The sequence below is a fragment of the Elephas maximus genome, chromosome X, assembly GCF_024166365.1.
Source record: "Elephas maximus indicus isolate mEleMax1 chromosome X, mEleMax1 primary haplotype, whole genome shotgun sequence".
In the NCBI taxonomy this organism is placed as follows: domain Eukaryota; kingdom Metazoa; phylum Chordata; class Mammalia; order Proboscidea; family Elephantidae; genus Elephas; species Elephas maximus.
Window position 1 is genome coordinate 712,699 of NC_064846.1, and position 21,143 is coordinate 733,841.

At 42.1% G+C, this 21,143-nt stretch overlaps 1 protein-coding gene across 1 annotated transcript; it reads left to right on the plus strand.

Annotated features, from left to right (window-relative positions):
- Positions 1–817: 817 nt before the first annotated feature.
- RAB39B (RAB39B, member RAS oncogene family) lies at positions 818–8,000 on the plus strand. Its single transcript, XM_049873172.1, has 2 exons — positions 818–1,376; positions 4,937–8,000. Exons 1-2 carry the CDS (start codon positions 1,162–1,164, stop codon positions 5,361–5,363), a joined length of 642 nt encoding a protein of 213 aa, XP_049729129.1. The 5' UTR covers positions 818–1,161; the 3' UTR covers positions 5,364–8,000.
- Positions 8,001–21,143: the final 13,143 nt, after the last annotated feature.

Below are 21,143 nucleotides of genomic sequence, written 5' to 3' on the forward strand. Positions count from 1 at the left end.
TTGAACGAATGCAGGAAAGCGGCACTCTCACACATTTAAACTGATAAACATTTTTGGAAAGTAGTATGCCCATATCCATTTGATTTAAGATACTCATACTCTGGACTTAAAAAAAAAAAAAAGACTATGTCATAGAAGGGGCACTAGTGGCACAGTGATTTAGAGCTGCTAACCAAAAGGTCAGCAATTTGAATCCACCAGCAGCTCCTTGGATACCCTATGGGGGCAGTTCTACTATGTCCTATAAGGCCGTTATGAGTTGGAATCGACTGACAGCAACAGGTTCTCTCATAGAAATAAAGTACATATGGCTATACTTAGAAGCATATTGCAGGATTGTTAATTGGAAAGGAAAATGAGTTGAAAATGGAGAGATGCCTATGCTGCTTTATTAATTAAAAAAAGCAAGTGTCAGAGTAATGGTCCAGTTTGATCCAATTTCTATAAAAACAAACAGCACTAAATACATACATGGGTATATATATGTTTACGTTGTTGTGTGCCATCCAGTCGATTCCAACTCATAGCGACCCCAAAGGACAGAGTGGAACTGCCCCATTGGCTTTTCTAGGCTGAGATCTTTATGAAGCAGATCGCCAGGTCTTTCTCCCGCGTAGCCACTGGGTGGGTTCTAAGCGCTGACCTTTTGCTTAGCAGCAGAGCTCTTTACCTTTGCGTCTCCGGGGCTCCTTTTCTGTGTTCATGTGAGCATAGAAAAACGTTCCCTTTTTTGCACATGTTTTGTGTTATTACATTAGTTTCAATGGAAAACAATAAGGAATTTTTTTAATTGGATAGAGTGGGTGAGGGAAATTCGAAAGGAAAGGAGTGCGCTATTTTCGAGGCAGTTTTTGGATGCGCTCCTCTTACAGACAGTGCGGCGTACTTACGGCGGCTCCGGAGAGTCGCGTCTACGCGGGGGATTACAGTAACCCCGTAGTCAGTGATGAGTCAGAGTGCGTGGTGCTGATGCTGCTGCCATTTCATCACCTCTCCGAGCGCTGCATCCATCCCTCTGCTCTCGCGGCGCCTGGGCCTACCTCGCCTCGGGCTCCGAGGCCAGCGATGCACTCGCGGCCGAGCTAGATCTCCGAAGCCTCGGAGGGGCGTCCCATCCCGCCGCCTCCGGCCCGGGTAAAGGAGACCTGCCGAGCCGCGGCTATGGAGGCCATCTGGCTGTACCAGTTCCGGCTCATTGTCATCGGGGATTCCACAGTGGGCAAGTCCTGCCTTATCCGCCGCTTCACCGAAGGCCGCTTTGCCCAGGTTTCGGACCCCACCGTGGGGGTGGATTTCTTCTCCCGCCTGGTGGAGATCGAGCCGGGGAAACGCATCAAGCTCCAGATCTGGGATACCGCGGGTCAAGAGAGGTTCAGGTGGGAGTGCAGCCGGGGCCCACGAACGCAGTGGGAGGGTCCTAAGGGACTGCACAGCCCCTGGGGAGAGAGGATTTCCGGTCCTCGTCGCAGTCCTCTGCTGGGGGCGACACCGAGGGTCTGGGGGCTTCGGCTGGCGGGGAGTTTGGTGCAGGAAGAGAAGCGGCCTCGCAGGGAAGGCCGGTCAATAACACGTATTGTGTGCACCCCAACTCCACCAACCTGACTTGCCCCTTCAAGCCACTAGCCCCTCTGTGGCTAATAAACTAGTTGGAATTGGTCAATGTAATTCATCAATCACAGTCCTTATGCCGTATGCTTTCAAAAATGTTCCAGGTCATTGTAACATAAAGGCAGATATTGATAAATTGATTTCCTCTTGCAATCAGCACACGTTAAATGAACATCTACATGTGCTAGACACCTTGCTTGTTTCTGGGGAAACTCACACTAGAGAATGCCACTGTGAACAAAACAGACACAGTCCTTCCCTCCTGGAACTTTTGTGCTAGCGTAGGGAGGGAAATAAACAACACAAAAGAGTATCTTGTTTATGTTTGTATGCCCTCTACCTCCTCTAATGATTGACCCTTAATGAGTGAGGAATGAATATATTTCATTTTTTCTTACACCCTTTACTTTTATTTGGTAGCATGTGTCATTTGTGATTGTATGAATACAGGGGAGGCTACCTGGAGAACAAGGGGCCTGATGAGTAGGATTGCCCAAGCAAAGACAGGAAAACACCCAGAGATGAGACAGAGCAGAGTATACACAGAGAACTTTGCAGAGAGTGTTTTGAGCTAAAGTTGGGTGAAGCAGCAGGAACCAGATCAAAAGGGACTCAGCCATGTTTACTATCATTTATTGAACAGTAATTGAGCATAGAAGGTATTAGTTGACCAGGGGTGGGGAGAAGAGAGAATTACTAAGTTGTTTCCAACTACCCACTTCTACAAACAATATCCTTGTTCAGGTTCACTTTGAACTTGTGATTGCGTTTCTCATAAGTGAAGAAAGGTATCTTTTCATATGTTTATTAGAATTTCTTTCTGTATGAACAGCCTGTTCATACTCATTGCTTATTATTTATTGGATCATATTGATTTGTAAGAGTTCTTTTTAGATTAAGAATACAAACCACTTCTGTCATGTATGTTGTAAAGTATTTTCACAGTTTGTCATTTGTCTTTTGACTTAACAAAAAAAATGGTTTTTGCTGTACAAAAGATTTTAGTTTTTAGGTAGAAAATGTATCCATTTTTCTTTTAAAGCCTCTGGGTCTCATGCCATGCTTAGAAAGGGCTTTGCAACCTTCTTTGCTAAATAATCCCAAACTATCAATGTAATAATGCATTCTGAAGTTTTGACAGGAATCTGAAGCATGCTTAGTGATTTCTTAAATCCAGCTTTTCACAAATCAAAACCTTTGTTTGTTCATGTCTAATTTTCTGGTATGCCCACCATTCACCACACATCTTTAAACATAAGGGAACTAGAAATGCTTTCAGCCTCCAGAGCTGGTTTGAACTCATTTGTAAGGTTTGCTCTTACATCTAATAAGCTCTAATATACCATAATGTATATTTATGAAGCTCATAAAATCAAGTAAAATATATGAAGTTTCTTCTGTTTAAGAAATATGGCAAATGTCTAATAGGCTTTAGCTATATTCTAATTTAAATGATTTAAATAAATACTATCATTTTAAGGGAGAAGTTTTGGTTATTTTGAAAATAAATCCTAGGTACTTGTGTTATCATTTCCAGTTAACAGATAAGGAGGCTACTCACGGTTACTCTTTATTGCCTGCCTACCCTGTTGCAGGCACTGCACTGAGTATGTGACATGCACTCTTAGTTACCTAGTGCTGCCATAACAAAAAATACTACAAGTGGGTGGCTTTCAACAGAAATTTGTTGTCTCACATTTCTGGAGGCTAAAAGTCCCAATCAGGCTCCTGGCCATGTAGATTCCTTTTGTGGGCCTCTCTTATAGTTTCTTGGTGTTCCTTTGCTTATAGACAGGTCCTCACATGGTGTCTGTTTTCCTACTGTGCTTATCGCTGTGTCTATTCTGCTCTTTTCATAAGACATCACTCAGAAGGAATTACGTTAAGGACCCACCCTACCCAGGTATGACCTCATTAACATCACAAAAGAAAAACCTTTCCAAACAGGGTCATGTCTACAGGTGCAGGGGCTAGGACTCCCACATTTCTTTTTGGGAGACACAAACCCATAACATGCATACTTAGGCATTTTCTCATTTATTAACTTTCCCAGAACCCTATTACCTGCCCTCCATTTTTTAGTGATGAGCCATAATTGCTGTTCAAACCCAAATTGGCTTGATTTCGAAGCCCATGCTGGTTACCACTGTACTTTGTTACTTCCCAAATCTGTTTGACATTAGTTCTCTTTCTAATGCATTACTTCCCCCTTCCTCCATTTTATCCCTAATACACACACGCAGGCACGTGCGGGCACCAGAGAAGAATGCTCTGCCTACAGTTTATTCCCTTCAGTGTGCCTTTCTTGTATCTCTTTTATCATCTCAGCATAGCACAAAGGTGTAATGTTGAGACATCAGCCTATGAAGCTAACCAACAAAAATGGACCACGCTGCATCAGAAAATAGATATGGCTAACAAATAGGAATATGGCCATTGTTAAGAGAATTATTTACGTGTGAGGAAGACTCTAGTAAGTTCCAGTAGAATCAGGTGTGCTGGTAGTTTTCCCAGATGGTTGCTGCTGAATGGGCCTCTCTCTGAAAGGTGTCAGGAAGTAGGGCTGAGAGTGCTGTCCTCCCCCACTTCCCTCAAGGCCTTTGCAGTCAGTGCACCTGAACTCTTCACCATACCTTCCTTTCCTATTTATCACATGCCTTGGACAATTACCAAAAAAATTGTGTTTCTCTTCGCAGAAGAGTTGAGGACCCTTGTTAGATTAAAATAAGAGTAATAGAAAGAAAGAAACATGACAATGATAAATGGAAAAAATGGGGTATATTGCAAGATACCTGTATACTTATAAATATTTTTTTGTTAGCTATCATAAAGTTATTTTTGTTTTAAAAATATCCTGTCTCAGCTACTAGCATTTGTGCTAAACTCTCCAGGTCACAGAATACTTTAATATCAATTATTTCACTTTCTCCATGGTATCCCTGTGACTTAAGTATGTTGTAGAAGAGGAGGTATCTGTCAATTATTTGGATTTGGGAATGGGACAGTTAGTTGTGGTTCTGCCTGAAGGCAGGAAATAGAACTAAATAATCTCCCGGGGTCATTTTCTAGTGTCAAATCAAGAAAAAAAAATGCCTGTAGGTCCATGAACATTCACTTCTAGAAGATGCCATCTCAAAGTTTTGCCCAGTTGGAAACTCACGTATCATTCTTCTTGTGAAATGACTACACTCCCTTGTTTAAAAAAGAAAATCAGTTTAACTAAAGGACTGTGTCAATAACCAGAAACACCAGAATACATTATCTGAGTTAAATGAAGTGCAAAGGTTTTGGCGTGGCCTTTATTCTTTACTTCTTTCTTGTGTTTTAGATCCATCACTCGAGCCTACTACAGGAACTCAGTAGGTGGTCTTCTTTTATTTGACATTACCAACCGCAGGTCCTTCCAGAATGTCCATGAATGGTTAGAAGAGACCAAAGTACATGTTCAGCCCTACCAAATTGTATTTGTTCTGGTGGGTCACAAGTGTGACCTGGATACACAGAGGCAAGTGACTCGACACGAGGCAGAGAAACTGGCTGCTGCATACGGTATGAAGTACATTGAAACGTCTGCCCGAGATGCCATTAATGTGGAGAAAGCCTTCACAGACCTGACAAGAGACATATATGAGCTGGTGAAAAGGGGGGAGATTACAATCCAGGAGGGCTGGGAAGGGGTAAAGAGTGGATTCGTACCAAACGTAGTTCACTCTTCAGAAGAGGTTGTCAAATCAGAGAGGAGATGTTTGTGCTAGTCAGGCCTCTTAGTTCTAAAACATGCTCTCCCGCCTGAACTTAAAAGTAATTGAAGCAAATAGAATCCTTGTGTGACTAAGAGAACTCAAACTCCATTTGGATACCAACAGAATGCCAAGTGAGACTCCTTCCCAGGGGAGACTCTGACAGGCCTGTGTGTGGGTGGATGGTAGGACCTGAGCACTATGAGGGACTGTTTTTTGGCCCTTGTTGGGCAGTGGCCCTGTGTGCCCTTTGTGGACCACATATTAAGGGGCTAGGGTTTGGGGAGCTAGGCCCCAGAAAAATACACCTACAGGCAGGACAACTGTTTGTTGGCATTTCAGCTCATTAATAGGTCTCAAACATAAAGAACTATGTAAAGGAGGGGGAAAGTATCACATTGGAAACAATACTATAACTAAAAACGACTATAAGGTCAACCTATTCACTGAGAATAACCTACATAATATACGTGTGCTGGGTTTGGCTGAAAGATACCAATTAGCTTCCAAACAGTCACCTATAAAATAAGGGGCATGGACTACCTATTTGCCGAGGCCCTTTCAAGTTCTAGGGTACTAGTAAAAATGATGCCAATAGGAAAAGGGAGGCCGTTTACACACTGTTACATATAATTCAAGCAAGTGTTCACTCTTGGAATAGAATAACCACCTGAAAGAGGAAAAAAATTGTCCCATGCAAATTACTGTATAAGTAGAAGGGAGAAACACTGTAACCTAAATGCCATACATTCTTCCCCTCTGGTCGCGCCTGAGGTTTCACTGCATTGGCGACTGCAATCTGGGAGTACACAGCCTGCCTGCTTCTTTAGGCACCTGGCAGCAACAACACAGGGATTGCCTCTGAAAATAGCCCTGAGACAAACCTTCTTTCATCAACTGTGTACTGAGTACCTGCTAAAGAGGAGGTGCTGTAAATCTTACTCTTTACAGTTTACATCGCAATCTCACGTGCGTTACCTTATTTTATCATCACAACAGGCCTCTGAGGTTACTAGCCCCATTTTACAGGTGGGTCAGCTAAGAGCCAGGAGACTTGCTTGGCCAAGCTCAAGATCCTGACTCCTAGTTTCTGTTCTTTTCACTGCATCATCTTGCTGTCAGATGAACAAACTATTTTTTAAATTGTTTGCTTTGGAAGAGATATGACTATAAATAAATATTCTCTATGTGATAGGATATGTTTTTCTTATTGATTGCAACTCAGCTATAATCCTGAGAGAACCTGGGGATGAATCAAAGGTAAGGCCCATTCAGGTATTATTGATAAGAGGGCTTTGAACAAGTGAGTCATTGCACAACTGAAAACACATTGGAATTGTGTGGGCACTTTTATAAGTGTTCTTATCACTGAAACACAACGAACATTTTATTGAAAGGAACCAAATACAGCAATGAGTGGGTTGGGGATAAAATACTCACCTTACGATGACCCTGGCCACCTGTTTGCCGAATATGTACACTGGGTTCCTGTCTGCCCTAGAGAGTCAGCTCTTAATTCTCACGTGAACAGATAACTGCTTCAGAAAATTGGAATGGCTAGTTTGAAAAATTCCATTATTTTTTGGATTGTAGCCAGTTCAGCAAGGCAAAAGCCATACTTTTCACAGCAAAAAAAAAAAAAAAAAACTATCCTGATTAGAGTCAGGTTTTTCATATCCATTGTGATAGGAAAGCCTGAGAATGGCAAATTACTCTGAGAGATAGTATTGAACTTTAGTATGAATGTGACTGAAAGTTTAGGAATTTCCTTCAGCCAGAATAAAGAAGCCAAATAATGACAATGATGGAAAACTATCCTGCCGCCTGTGCCCCAAGTTGGGTGACCAAACTTTCTTGGACTGATTCACAGTTACCAACTGCAAGTGAACTAATCGTCATCTTCACATTCATTTCACACCATTTGGCCTGGACAGGGTAATTAAGTTGCCAGCTTCATGGGTGTAGAAGACAAATAAAAGATGGCAAATTGGGTTAACAGAAAATGTCATCAACTACTATACTTACTTATGTTTAGAAGATTCTGAAAGCAAGATTATCCAGTGGATAAATGACAGTTGACTGGATTCTGTCAGTTCAAAAAAGGATAGAAACAAAACTTCTCTATGGTTTTCTTGACTAAAATACATCATGTGTATACTTTTCCCATTCCTTACATTTTTTAGGCAGGTTTAAAAATACACAGCATAGATCCAGCAGAGGTGGCTGACCCTAATTGATTAAACAAGTTCCACAAACTTTAAAAATCATTTTAGTAGAATCCAGTGCTGTTGTCACTGCAATAAGTGGGTTTTAGAAAATAAGTGTGAAAAAATCAGGTGTTAATATAATACTAAGGATGAAGCTTTAGAAGCTATTTTACTACTTAGGTAAAGAAAAGATTAACTTGTAACAAAGACCACAACTGCATGTTGGATTAGATTGTCTCATATTCCAGAATAAAATGTACTGTATACTTTTCCTCACTTTGTTGCGCGTTATAACGATATGTGAAAAAAAATGCTTTACTTAGCTGTATGTGAATGAAACATGCTTGTGTTTAGTAAAATGGTTGATTACGTGACTGTGAGATTCCAAGTGTGTGTTGTAGCTATTTCCAAAGTCTGGCACTACAGCATATCAGCTACTACAAAGGAGATCACTAATATACGATATTTACTATGCACAACAGTATTCAAAGCCAGAAAGAGAATACCATTTTTTAAAGTTAGACGATGATCATGTTGAAAGTCACAGAGGCCTCACTATTTCCTGAGCAGCACAATTCAATGTTAGGAAAAGTTAGTTTGGTTAAGGCTAAATTTGCATCATTGCAACTTTTACTGAAGGATCTTAATTCTGTCACCAGGTAGTTGACTATAACTGTTGTCTTCCCAGGAAAGTCTTCTTTTCTCCAGGCTAAATTACCTCAGCTTTTTCAAATTCTACAATGGTGTGCTGTTTGTGTCAGGATCACTTCAGCTTGTGGGGCTAAGATTGGAGCACATTTGTTCATCCCATTGCCTAGTGTTCATAGTACATATTTGGGGGAAGGAAAAGAAGGGGAAGATGTTTGAGTTTGGGTCTGGGCATAGGTAGGCTGAGCTCCACACAGCTTTATCACTTTTATAGTTATGAATGAATGGAAGGGAGGGAGGAGAGGAGGAAGAAAAGAAGGAAGGAAAAATGAACAATGTAACAATAACGAATCCTAGCACCCCATTTCTCCACTCTCCTTTATAGCAAAACTCAAAAGTCCATACTCTTTGTCTCCAATTGTGCTTTCATTCTCTCTTGAACGCTCTCTTATCAGGCTCTTGCTCACACCACTCCACAGAAATGTTCTTGTTAAGGTCACCAATGATGTCCACATTGCTAAATCCAGTGGTCATTTCTCAGCCTTCTTCTTTGACCATCAACGGCATTAGACACAGTCCGTCACTCCCTTCTCCTTAAAAGACTCCCCAGTGCTCAGCCCTCAATCATCTTTTCCTCATTTATATTCCCTTTGCGACCTCATTCAGTCCCATGGCTGTAAATACCATCTATCAGCCAATAAGTCGTAAATTTGTATCTCCAGGTTGTCTCTCTCCCACAGACTCTAGACCATCATAACCAACTGCCCAACAAACATCTCCATTTGCATCACAAATTTAACATGTCCCAAACCAGGCTCCTAATTCTCCTCACCAAATCTGTTCCTTCTGTAGCTTTCCCCTCCTCAGTAAACGACAACTTTTTTCTCTTTTATTTTTTGGTTTTCATATACACCAAGCACATTTCCATCTCAGGGCCTTTGCACTTGCTCTTCCCTCTGTCTAGAATATTCCTTTTTGAGATATCTGCATGGATTGCTCCTTCACCTCCATCAAGTTCTAGAACAGCTTCCCTAGAGAAGATGGCCCCAGAAGTTGTTTCTGACAGCTTGATCTAGAGTCTAACTCTTTAGTCTTCCCCCCTGGGGAACAACAAAGTTTATGGTGTCCAAAAAAGGGAAAGGAAATTTAGAAGGAGAGAGTGGAAAACCTGGCGAGTACAGTCTGACAGGAAGAGTGGACAATAGTATCACAATGCAGCAGTGGGTTCCAAAAGATAAGGATTAAAAGGTATCCGTAGAATTTGAGAGAGCACGAATGCATGAGTGACCTTTGCCAGCATAGTGTAGATAGAATGAATTCTGCCTATACCAAGCCTCTCAGGAAGTTGGTATTCTCAGTTCCCTCAGAGGCCCAATTCCCTTCTCACCACCCTCTCCATATGCAATCTTACCTACTCCAATGACTTCATGAGTGATTTCAGCCCAGTCTTCTGGGTGTTATAGTAATACAGTCTACTTGCCTGGTAAACACATCCACAAATTCCTCAAACTTAACATATCCAATACTGAAATCAACATCTATCAAAATGTATTCCTTCCACCCCGTCTTTCTCATCTCTGTAAATGACACCACCACTCACCACCTTGCTCAACACAGAAACTTAAGAGTTATCTTTACTTCTTCACTACCACTCACCTTTCACATCAAATCCATCATCAAGCACTGTCAGCTCTATCTTCAAAACACTGCCAAGTCTTCCATTTTTCTCCATCTCCATTGCTATCACCTTTGTCCAGGCCACTATCAACTCTTACCTGGACAACTTCAATATCTCCCTACTTGGTCTCCCTACTTCTGCTCTTGTTCACACCCCCATGATACATTCTCAACAGCCAGCGTGATCTTTTCAAGGCAGAAATCAGATTAAGCCATTACCCTGCTTAAAACCCCCAATGGTTTCTCATCATATTAAAATAAAATCTAAATAAACCATATATTTCTTATCACAGCTACAAGGTCCTGCATGATCTGGCCTCTGCCTAACTCTCCAGCTGTAAGTTTCACGAAAGCAAGAATCTTATTCATCTTATTCCTCCAACCTGTAGGACAGGGCTACTGACAATGAGTTTTCCATGTACCTTCACAATACAAAATTTCCACCCTCAGTCCTCCATCCCCCTCCCCATTCCTCTGAGCACACCCCCAGTCCTCCAGCCCACCCACAGTCTTCCAGCATAGCCCTCAGTCCTGCCATCAGTAGCAAACCTCAACAGTCCAGGCCCACCCTCATTCCACTAGCCATGTTCTCAGTCCTCCAACACTGCCCCTAGTCCTTTTATGCCCCACCCTCAATACTCCAGACTCACCCTCAATCCTCCAGCCCCACAGTCTGTCCTCTATGAAAGCCTCCTTTCTTCCAGCCCAGTCCTCAGTCATGCAACCCCGCCCTCAATCCTCTAGCCCCACCCTCAGTCCTTCAACACTGCCCCAGTCCTCTTTAGCCCCACCCTCAGTCCTATTGCCACACCCTCAGTATTCCAGTCCTGTCTCCAATCCTTCAGCTTCTCCCACAGTCCTATGAAGTATGTTGATATTTTTGTTTTAGGCCGCAATCAACCTGAGTAGGTTCATTCTCTTGTTCACACCTGCCCTATGTTGCTGTTGCTGTCATGTCAGTCCAGTTTCTCCACCACCCAGTCAACCACAAAAAGACAAACAACCCAATCAAGAAGTGGGCAAAGGATATGAACACACACTTCACTAAAGAAGATATTCAGGCAGCTAACAGATACATGAGAAAATGCTCTCGATCATTAGCCATTAGAGAAATGCAGATTAAAACTACGATGAGATTCCATCTCACTCCAACAAGGCTGGCATTAATCCAAAAAACACAAAATAAATGTTGGAGAGGCTGCGGAGAGATTGGAACTCTTATACACTGCTGGTGGGAATGTAAAATGATACAACCACTTTGGAAATCTATCTGGCGTTATCTTAAACAGTTAGAAATAGAACTACCATACAACCCCGAAATCCCACTCCTCGGAATATACCATAGAGAAACAAGAGCCTTCACACAAACAGATATATGCACACCCATGTTTATTGCAGCTCTGTTTACAATAGCAAAAAGCTGGAAGCAACCAAGGTTTCCATCTACGGATGAATGGGTAAATAAATTGTGGTATATTCACACAATGGAATACTACGCATCGATAAAGAACAGTGACGAATCTGTCAAACATTTCATAACATGGAGGAACCTGGAAGGCATTATGCTGAGCAAAATCAGTCAGAGGCAAAAGGACAAATATTGTATAAGACCACTATTATAAGATCTTGAGAAATAGTATAAACTGAGAAGAACACATACTTTTGTGGTTATGAGGGGGAGAGGGAGGGAGGGAGGGAGAGGGTTTGTTTACTGATTAATTAGCTGAAAAGAACTGCTTTAGGTGAAGGGAAGGACAACACTCAATACATGAAGGTCAGCTCAACTGGACTGGACTGGACCAAAAGCAAAGAAGCTTCCGGGATAAACTGAATACTTCAAAGGTCAGCGGAGCAAGGGCGGAGGCTTGGGAACCACGGTTTAAGGGGACTTCTAAGTCAATTGGCAAAATAATTCTATTATGAAAACATTCTGCATCCCACTTTGAAATGTGGCATCTGGGGTCTTAAAAGCTAACAAGCGGCCATCTAAGATGCATCAACTGGTCTCAACCCACCTGGAGCAAAGGAGAATGAAGAACACCAAGGTCACACGACAACTAAGAGCCCAAGAGACAGAGAGGGCCACATGAACCAGATACCTACATCATCCTGAGAACAGAAGAACTAGTTGGTGCCCGGCCACAATCGACGACTGCCCTGACAGGGAGCACAATAGATAACCCCTGAGGGAGCAAGAGATCAGTGGGATGCAGACCCCAAGTTCTGATAAAAAGACCATGCTTAATGGTCTGGATGTGACTAGAGGAATCCCGGCGGTCATGGTCCCCAAACCTTCTGTTGGCACAGGACGGGAACCATCCCCGAAGACAATTCATCAGACATGAAAGGGACTGGACAGTGGGTGGGAGAGAGATGCTGATGAAGAGTGAGCAAATAATATCAGGTGGACACTTGAGACTGCGTTGGCATCTCCTGTCTAGAGGGGGGATGGGAGGATAGAGAGAGTTAGAGGCTGCCAAAGTTTTCATGAAAGGAGAGACTGGAAGGGCTGACTCATTAGGGGGAGAGCAAGTGGGAGTAAGGAGTAAGATGTATATTAACTTATATGTGACAGACTGACTTGAGTTGTAAACGTTCACTTGAAGCTCAATAAAAGTTAATAATAAAATAAAATAAATTTTATTTAAAAAAGGCACTGACGAACCAAAATGGAAAGAATGAATTTTGATTTTAAGAATCCTCCCATTTTCTTCAGGAGACAAAGTCTTGTCATTCTCACTTCTAAGGAGCACTCTGGCTATAATTCTTCCAAGACCCATAAAACCCATTGCTGATGAGTCGATTCCGACTCATAGTGACCCTACAGGACAGAGTAGAACTGCCCCATAGAGTTTTCAAGGAGCACCTGGTGGATTCGAACTGCTGACCTTTTGGTTAGCAGCCATAGCACTTAATCACTATGCCACCAGGGTTTCCTCTTCTAAGACAGACTTGTTCATTCTTTTGGCAGTCCATGGTATATTCAAGATTCTTCGCCAACACCATAATTCAAAGGCATCAGTTCTTCTTCGGTCTTCCTTATTTACTATCCAGCTTTCACATGCAGAAGAAGACAGAAGAGGGCACTAAAAATAATTAATTGATGCTAACTGCTCTACAGTATAAACCAGGGCTGTTCCTCTCAAACTGTGGCATATGGTCACCCCTAGAGTTAAGTACTAAGGAGAAAATGAAGCAAGGAAGAGGGATACGGATACATATGAGGGGGAGAAGGAGAAGGCAATTGCAATTTTTTATATAGTGCCATATGAAGCTTATATGTGAACTTATATTTGAGTGGGGACTTGAAAGAAATAAGTAAGCCATGTAGGTATCTGTAGATCTCTAGGAAAGCACTTTCCAAGAAGAGAGAACAGCAAGTGTAAAAGTCCTGAGTAGGTTCCAGGAACACAAAGGAGGCCAGTGCAGATAGAACAGAGAAAGGAAGAGTGGTAGGAAAGGAATTTAAACAGAGGGAGTGGGGGCTGGCTCATGTAACTGAATTTAGGGAAGTGCGGTGAAGCCCCACCACTCCTCTGTCAGTTTATTATACTGTGGTAGCTTGCATGTTGCTATAGTGCTGGAAGCTATGTGTCTCAGTTACCTAGCGCTGCTATAACAAAAATACAAGTGGATGGCTTTAACAAAGAGATTTATTCTCTCACAGTCTAGGAGCTAGAAGTTCGAATTCAAGGCATCAGCTTCAGGTTCCCCTGAAGGCTTTCTCTCTCTGAGGGCACTGGAGGAATGTCTTTGTCATCAATCTTCCCCTGGTCTGGGAGCTACTCAGGTGCAAGGATCCTGGGTCCAAAAGACACACTCTGCTCCCAGCGCTGCTTTCTTGGTGGTATGAGGTCCCCATGTCTCTCTGCTCAGTTCTCTATTTTATATCTCAAATGAGACTGACTCAAGACAAAACCTAATCTTGTAGATTGAGTTCCATCTCATTAACATAACTAACTGCCTCTAATAATGCCTCAGTAACATCATAGAGGTAGGATTTACAACATTTAGGACAATCATATCACATGACAAAATGCTAGACAATCACACAATACTGGGAATCATGGACTAGCCAAGTCGACACATATCTTGGGGGGACACAATTCAATCCATGGCGCTATGCCACGGTATTTCAAATACCAAGAGGGTCATCCATGGTGAAAAGGTTTCAGAAGAGCTTCAAGACTAGGACAGACAAGGAAAAATGATCTGGTGATCTACATCTAAAAAAATTGGCCAGTGAAAATTTTGTGAATAGAGGTGGAACACTGACTGATACTATGCCGGAGGATGGGCCTCTAAGTTTAGAAGGCACTAAAAATGCAACTGGGAAGAGCTTCCTTCTCAAAGGAGAGTCGACCTTAATGACGTGGATGGAGTCAAGCTTTAGGAATCTTCATTTGCTGATGTGGCACAACTCAAAATGAGAAGAAACAGCTTCACACATCCATTAATAATCAGAACATGGAATGCATAAAGTATGAACCCAGGAAAACTGTAAGTCGTCAAAAATGAAATGGAACTCTTGAAGATAGATAAGCCAACTGTGGAACAGACCATGAATTGCTCATATGCAAGTTCAAGCTGAAGTTGATAAAAATCAGAAGAGGTCCACGAGAGCCAAAATATGACCTTGAATATATCCCACCTGAATTTAGAGACCATCTCAAGAACAGATTTGATGCACTGAACACTAACGACTGAAGATCAGACGGGTTGTGCAATGACATCAAGGACATTATACATGGAGAAACCAAGAGGTCCTTAAAAAGACAGGAAAGAAAGAAAAGGTCAAAATGCTTGTCAGAAGAGACTCTGAAACTTGCTCTTGAATGTGGACTAGCTAAAGGGAAAGAAAGAAGTGATGAAGTAAAACAGCTAAATATTGTTGTTGTTAGGTACCGTCGAGTCGGTTCCAATTCTTATCGACCCCACGCACAACAGAACAAAACACTGCCTGGTCCTGCACCATCCTTACAATCATTGTTATGATTGAGCTCATTGTTGCAGCCACTGTGTCAATCCACCTCATTGAGGGTCTTCCTCTTTTCCACTGACGCTGTATTCGGCCAAGCATGATGTCCTTCTCCAGGGACTGATCCCTCCTGACAACATGTCCAAAGTATGTAAGACGCAGTCTCGCCATCCTTGCTTCCAAGGAGCATTCTGGTTGTACCTCTTCCAAAACACACTTCTTCGTTCTTTTAGCAGTCCATGGTATGTATATTCAATATTCTTCGCCAACACCACAATTCAATGCATCAACTCTTCTTCGGTCTTCCTTATTCATTGTCCAGCTTTCACATGCATAGGATGTGATTGAAAACACCATGGCCTGGGTGAGGCGCACCTTAGTCTTCAAGGTGACATCTTTGCTCTTCAACACTTTGAAGAGGTCCTTTGCCCCAGCTTTGCCCAATGCAATGTATCTTTTGATTTCTTGACTGCTGCTTCCATGGCGGTTGATTATGGATCCAAGTAAAAGGAAATCCTTGACAACTTCAAACTTTTCTCCGTTTATCATGATGTTGCTCACTGGTCCAGTTGTGAGGATTTTTGTTTTCTTTATGTTGAGGTGTAATCCGTACTGAAGGCTGTGGTCCTTGATCTTCATTAGTAAGTGCTTCAAGTCCTCTTCACTTTCAACAAGGAAGACTGTCATCTGCATAAGGCAGGTTGTTAATGAGTCTTCCTCCAATCCTGATGCCCCATTCTTCTTCATATAGTCCAGCTTCTCAGATTATTTGCTCAGCATACAGATTGAATAGGTATGGTGAAAGAATACAACCCTGACCCATAACTTTCCTGACTTTAAACCAATCAGTATCCCCTTGTTCTCTACGAACGACTGCCTCTTGAACTATGTAAAAGTTCCTCATGAGCACAATTAAGTGTTCTGGAATTCCCATTCTTCGCAGTGTTATCCACGGTTTGTTATGATCCACGCAGTCGAATGCCTTTCCATAGTCAATAAAACACAGGTAAACATCCTTCTGGTATTCTCTGCTTTCAGCCAGAAGCCATCTGACATCAGCAATGATATCCCTGGTTCTACGTCCTCTTCTGAAACCAGCCTGAATTTCTGGCAGTTCCCTGTCGGTATACTGCTGCAGCTGTTTTTGAATGCTCTTCAGCAAAATTTTGCTTGCGTGCGATATTAATGATACTGTTGTATAATTTCCACATTCGGTTGGATCCCCTTTCTCAGGAATAGGCATAAATATGTATCTCTTCCAGTCAGTTGGCCAGGAAGCTGTCTTCCATGTTTCTTGGCATAGATGAGGGAGCACCTCCAGCGCTGCATCTGTTTGTTGAAACATCTTAATGGATAGTCCTTCAATTCCTGGAGCCTTGTTTTCCGCCAATGCCTTCAGAGCAGCTTGGACTTCTTCCTTCAGTACCATCAGTTCCTGATCATACGCCACCTTGTGAAACGGTTGAATGTCGACCAATTTTTTTGGTATAATGACTCTGTGTATTCCTTCCATCTTTTTTTGATGCTTCCTGTGCTGTTTAGTATTGTCCCCAAACAATCCTTCACTATTGCAACTCAAGGCTTGAATTTCTTTTTTCAGTTCTTTCAGCTTGAGAAATGCTGATCATGTTCTTCTCTATTCATTTTTTATCTCCAGATCTTTGCACATGTCAGTATAATACTTCTTTGTCTTCTGGAGCTGCCCTTTGAAATCTCTTCGGTTCTTTTACATCATCATTTCTTCCTTTTGCTTTAGCTGCTCAGTGTTCGACAGCAAGTTTCAGAGTCCCCTCTGACATCCATCTTGGTCTTTTCTTTCATTCCTGTCTTTTCCGTGACCTCTTGCTTTCTTCATGGATGATGTCCTAATGTCATTCCACAACTCGTCTGGCCTGCGGTCACTAGTGTTCAGTGTGTCAAATCTATTCTTGAGATCGTCTCTAAATTCACGTGGGATATACTCAAGGTCATATTTTGGCTCTTGTGGACTTGCTCTGATTTTCTTCCCTTTCAGCTTGAACTTGCATATGAGCAATTCATGGTCTGTTCCACAGTCGGCCCCTGGCCTTGTTCTGACTGATGATATTGAGCTTTTCCATTGTCTCTTTCCAGATGTAGTCAATTTGATTTCTGTGTGTTCCATCTGGTGAGGTCCATGTGTGTAGTCGCCTTTTATGTTGGTGAAAGAAGGTATTTGCAATGAAGGAGTCGCTGGTCTAGCAAAATTCTATCATTTGATCTCCGGCATTGTTTCTATCACCAAGGCCATATTTTCCAACTACTAATCCTTCTTTGTTTCCAACTTTCGCATTCCAATCAGCAGTAATTATCAATGCATCTTGATTGCATGTTCAATCAATTTCAAGCTGTAGCAGCTGATAAAAATCTTCTATTTCTGAGAAACAAATCACCAACTTCATATGGAAGGGAAACAAGCCTCGGATAAGCAAAGCATTACTGAAAAACAAGAATAAAGTGGGAGGCCTCACTCTACCTGATTTCAGAACCTATTATACAGCCACAGTAGTCAAACAGCCTGGTACTGGTACAACAACAGGCACATAGACCAATGGAACAGAATTGAGAATCCAGATATAAATCCATGCACATACGAGCAGCTGATACTTGACAAAGGCCCCAAATCTGTTAATTGGGGAAAAGATAGTCTTTTTAACAAATGGTGCTGGCATAACTGGATATCCATCTGCAAAAAAAATGAAACAGGACACATACCTCACACCATGCACAAAAACTAAGTGCAAGTGGATCAAAGACCTAAACATAAAGACTAAAACGATAAAGATCATGGAAGAAAAAATAGGGACAACGTTAGGAGCCCTAATACAAGGCATAAACAGAATACAAAACATTACCAAAAATGACCAAGAGAAACCAGATAACTGGGAGCTCCTAAAAATCAAACACCTATGCTCATCTAAAGACTTCACCAAAAGAGTAAAAAGACCACCTACAGACTGGGAAAGAATTTTCAGCTATGACATCTCCGACCGGCACGTGATCTCTAAAATCTATGTGATTCTGTCAAAACTCAACCACAAAAGGACAAACAAGCCAATCAAGAAGTGGGCAAAGGATATGAACACGCACTTCACTAAAGAAGATATTCAGGCAGCTAACAGATACATGAGAAAATGCTCTCCATCATTAGCCATTAGAGCAATGCAAATTAAAACTACGATGAGATTCCATCTCACTCCAACAAGGCTGGCATTAATCCAAAAAACACAAAATAATAAATGTTGGAGAGGCTGCGGAGAGACTGGAACTCTTATACACTGCTGGTGGGAATGTAAAATGATACAATCACTTTGGAAATCTATCTGGCGTTATCTTAAACAGTTAGAACTACCATACAACCCAGAAATCCCACTCCTCGGAATATACCCTAGAGAAATAAGAGCCTTCACACGAACAGATATATGCACACCCATGTTTACTGCAGCTCTGTTTACAATAGCAAAAAGCTGGAAGCAACTAAGGTGTCCATCTACGGATGAATGGGTAAATAAATTGTGGTATATTCACACAATGGAATACTACGCATCGATAAAGAACAGTGACGAATCTGTCAAACATTTCATAACATGGAGGAACCTGGAAGGCATTATGCTGAGCGAAATCAGTCAGAGGCAAAAGGACAAATATTGTATAAGACCACTAGTATAAGATCTTGAGAAACAGTATAAACTGAGAAGAACACATACTTTTGTGGTTACGAGGAGGGGAGGGAGGGAGGGTGGGTGAGGGTTTTTTACTGATTAGTTAGTAGATAAGAACTGCTTTAGGTGAAGGGAAGGACAATACTCAATACATGGAAGGTCAGCTCAACTGGACTGGCCCAAAAGCAAAGCAGTTTCCGGGATAAACTGAATGCTTCAAAGGTCAGTGGAGCAAGGGCGGGGGTTTGGGAACCACGGTTTAAGGGGACTTCTAAGTCAATTGGCAAAATAATTCTATTATGAAAACATTTTGCATCCCACCTTGAAATTTGGCGTCTGGGGTCTTAAATGCTAACAAGCAGCCATCTAGGATGCATCAATTGGTCTCAGCCCACCTGGATCAAATGAGAATGAAGAACACCAAGGTCACACGATAACTAAGAGCCCAAGAGACAGAAAGGGCCACATGAACCAGAGACCTACATCATCCTAAGACCAGAAGAACTAGATGGTGCCCGGCCACAACCGATGACTGCCCTGACAGGGAGCACAACAGAGAACCCCTGAGGGAGCAGGAGATCAGTGGGATGCAGACCCCAAATTCTCACAAAAAGACCAGACTTAATGGTCTGAGTGAGACTAGAGGAATCCCGGCAGTCTTGGTCCCCAAACCTTCTGTCGGCCCAGGACAGGAACCATTCCCGAAGACAACTCATCAGACATGAAAGGGACTGGACAGTGGGTAGGAGAGAGATGCTGATGAAGAGTGAGCTATTTGTATCAGGTGGACACTTGAGACTGTGTTGGCATCTCCTGTCTGGAGGGGGGATGGGAGGATAGAGAAAGTTGGAAGCTGGCAAAATTGTCACGAGAGACTGGAAGGGCTGACTCATTAGGGGGAGAGCAAGTGGGAGTATGGAGTAAGGTGTATATAAACTTATATGTGACAGTTTGACTTGATTTGTAAATGATCACTTGAAGCTCAATAAAAGTTAATTAAAAAAAATCTTCTATTTCTTCATCTTTGGCCCTACTGGTTGGTGCATAAATTTGAATAATAATCGTATGAACGGGTCTTCCTTGTAGGCGTATGGATATTATCCCATCACTGACAGCGTTGTACTTCAGGATAGATCTTGAAACGTTCTTCGTCATTCCCAGCATAGTAGACTATAAGATTGTCCAATTCAAAATGGCCAAAACCAGTCCATTTCAGCTCACTAATGCCTAGGATATTGATGTTATTGTGTTCCATTTCATTTTTGACGATTTCCAACTTTCCTAGATTGATACTTCGTACATTCCAGGTTCCGATTATTCATGGATGTTTGCAGCTGTTTCTTCTTGTTTTGAGTCATGCCACATCAGCAAATGAAGGTCCTGAAAGCTTTAGTCAATCCACGTCATTAAGGTCAACTCTACTTTGAGGAGGCAGCTCTTCCCCAGTCATCTTTTGAGTGCCTTCCAACCTGGGGGGCTCATTTTCCAGCACTGTATCAGACAATGTTCTGCTGCTATTCATAAGGTTTTCACTGGCTAATGTGTTTCAGAAGTAGACTGCCAGGTCCTTCTTCCTAGTCTTAGTCTGGAAGCTCAACTGAAACCTGTCCTCCATGGGTCTCTTGGGCTCATAATTACCTTGTGACCTTGGTGTTTTTCATTCTCCTTTGATCCAGGTGGGTTGAGACTCATTGATGCCCCTTGCTAGCATTTAAGACCCCAGACGCCACACTTCAATGTGGGATGCAGAATGTTAATAAAATTTATTTTGCCAATTCACTTAGATGTCCCCTGAAGCCACAGTCCCCAGACCCCCACCCCTACTCCACTGACCTTCAAAGCATTCAGTTTATTCAGGAAACTTCTTTGCTTTTGTCCCAGTCCAGTTGTGCTGGCCTCCCCTGTATTGAGTGTTGTCCTTCCCTTCACCTAAAGCAGTGCTTATCTACTATCTAATCAGTAAATAACCCTCTCCCACTCTCCCTCCCTCCCCCCTCTCGTAACCACAAAAGAATGTGTTCTTCTCAGTTTTACTTTTTATCAAGATCTTATAATAGTGGTCTTATACAATATTTGTCCTTTTGCCTCTGACTAATTTCACTCAGCTTAACGCCTTCCAGGTTCCTCCATGTTATGAAATGTTTTACAGATTCATGGCTGTTTTTTACTGATGCGTAATATTCCCTTATGTGAATATACCATGATTTATTTATCCATTCATCCATTGATGAACACCTTGGTTGCTTCCAGCTTTTTGCTATTGTAAACAGTGCTGCAATAAATATGGGTGTTTATTGTAAAGGCTGTTTGTGTAGAGGCTCTTATTTCTCTAGGATATATTCCGAGGAATGGGATTTCTGGGGCGTATGGTAGTTCTATTTCCAGCTTTTTAAGGAAACGCCAGATCGATTTCCAATGTGGCTGTACCATCTTACATTCCCACCATCAGTGTATAAGGGTTCCAATCTCTCCACAGCCTCTCCAACATTATTTTGTGTTTTTTGGATTAATGCCAGCCTTGTTGGAGTGAGATGGAATCTCAGCGTAGTTTTAATTTGCATTTCTCTAATGGCTAATGATCGAGAGCATTTCCTCATGTATCTGT

Coding starts and splice junctions, on each gene's coding strand:
- RAB39B (XM_049873172.1), top strand. CDS start 1,162: ATGGAGGCCATCTGGCTGTACCAGTTCCGGCTCATTGTCATCGGGGAT. Junction 1,377..4,936: donor GCGGGTCAAGAGAGGTTCAG/GTGGGAGTGCAG, acceptor CTTGTGTTTTAG/ATCCATCACTCGAGCCTACT.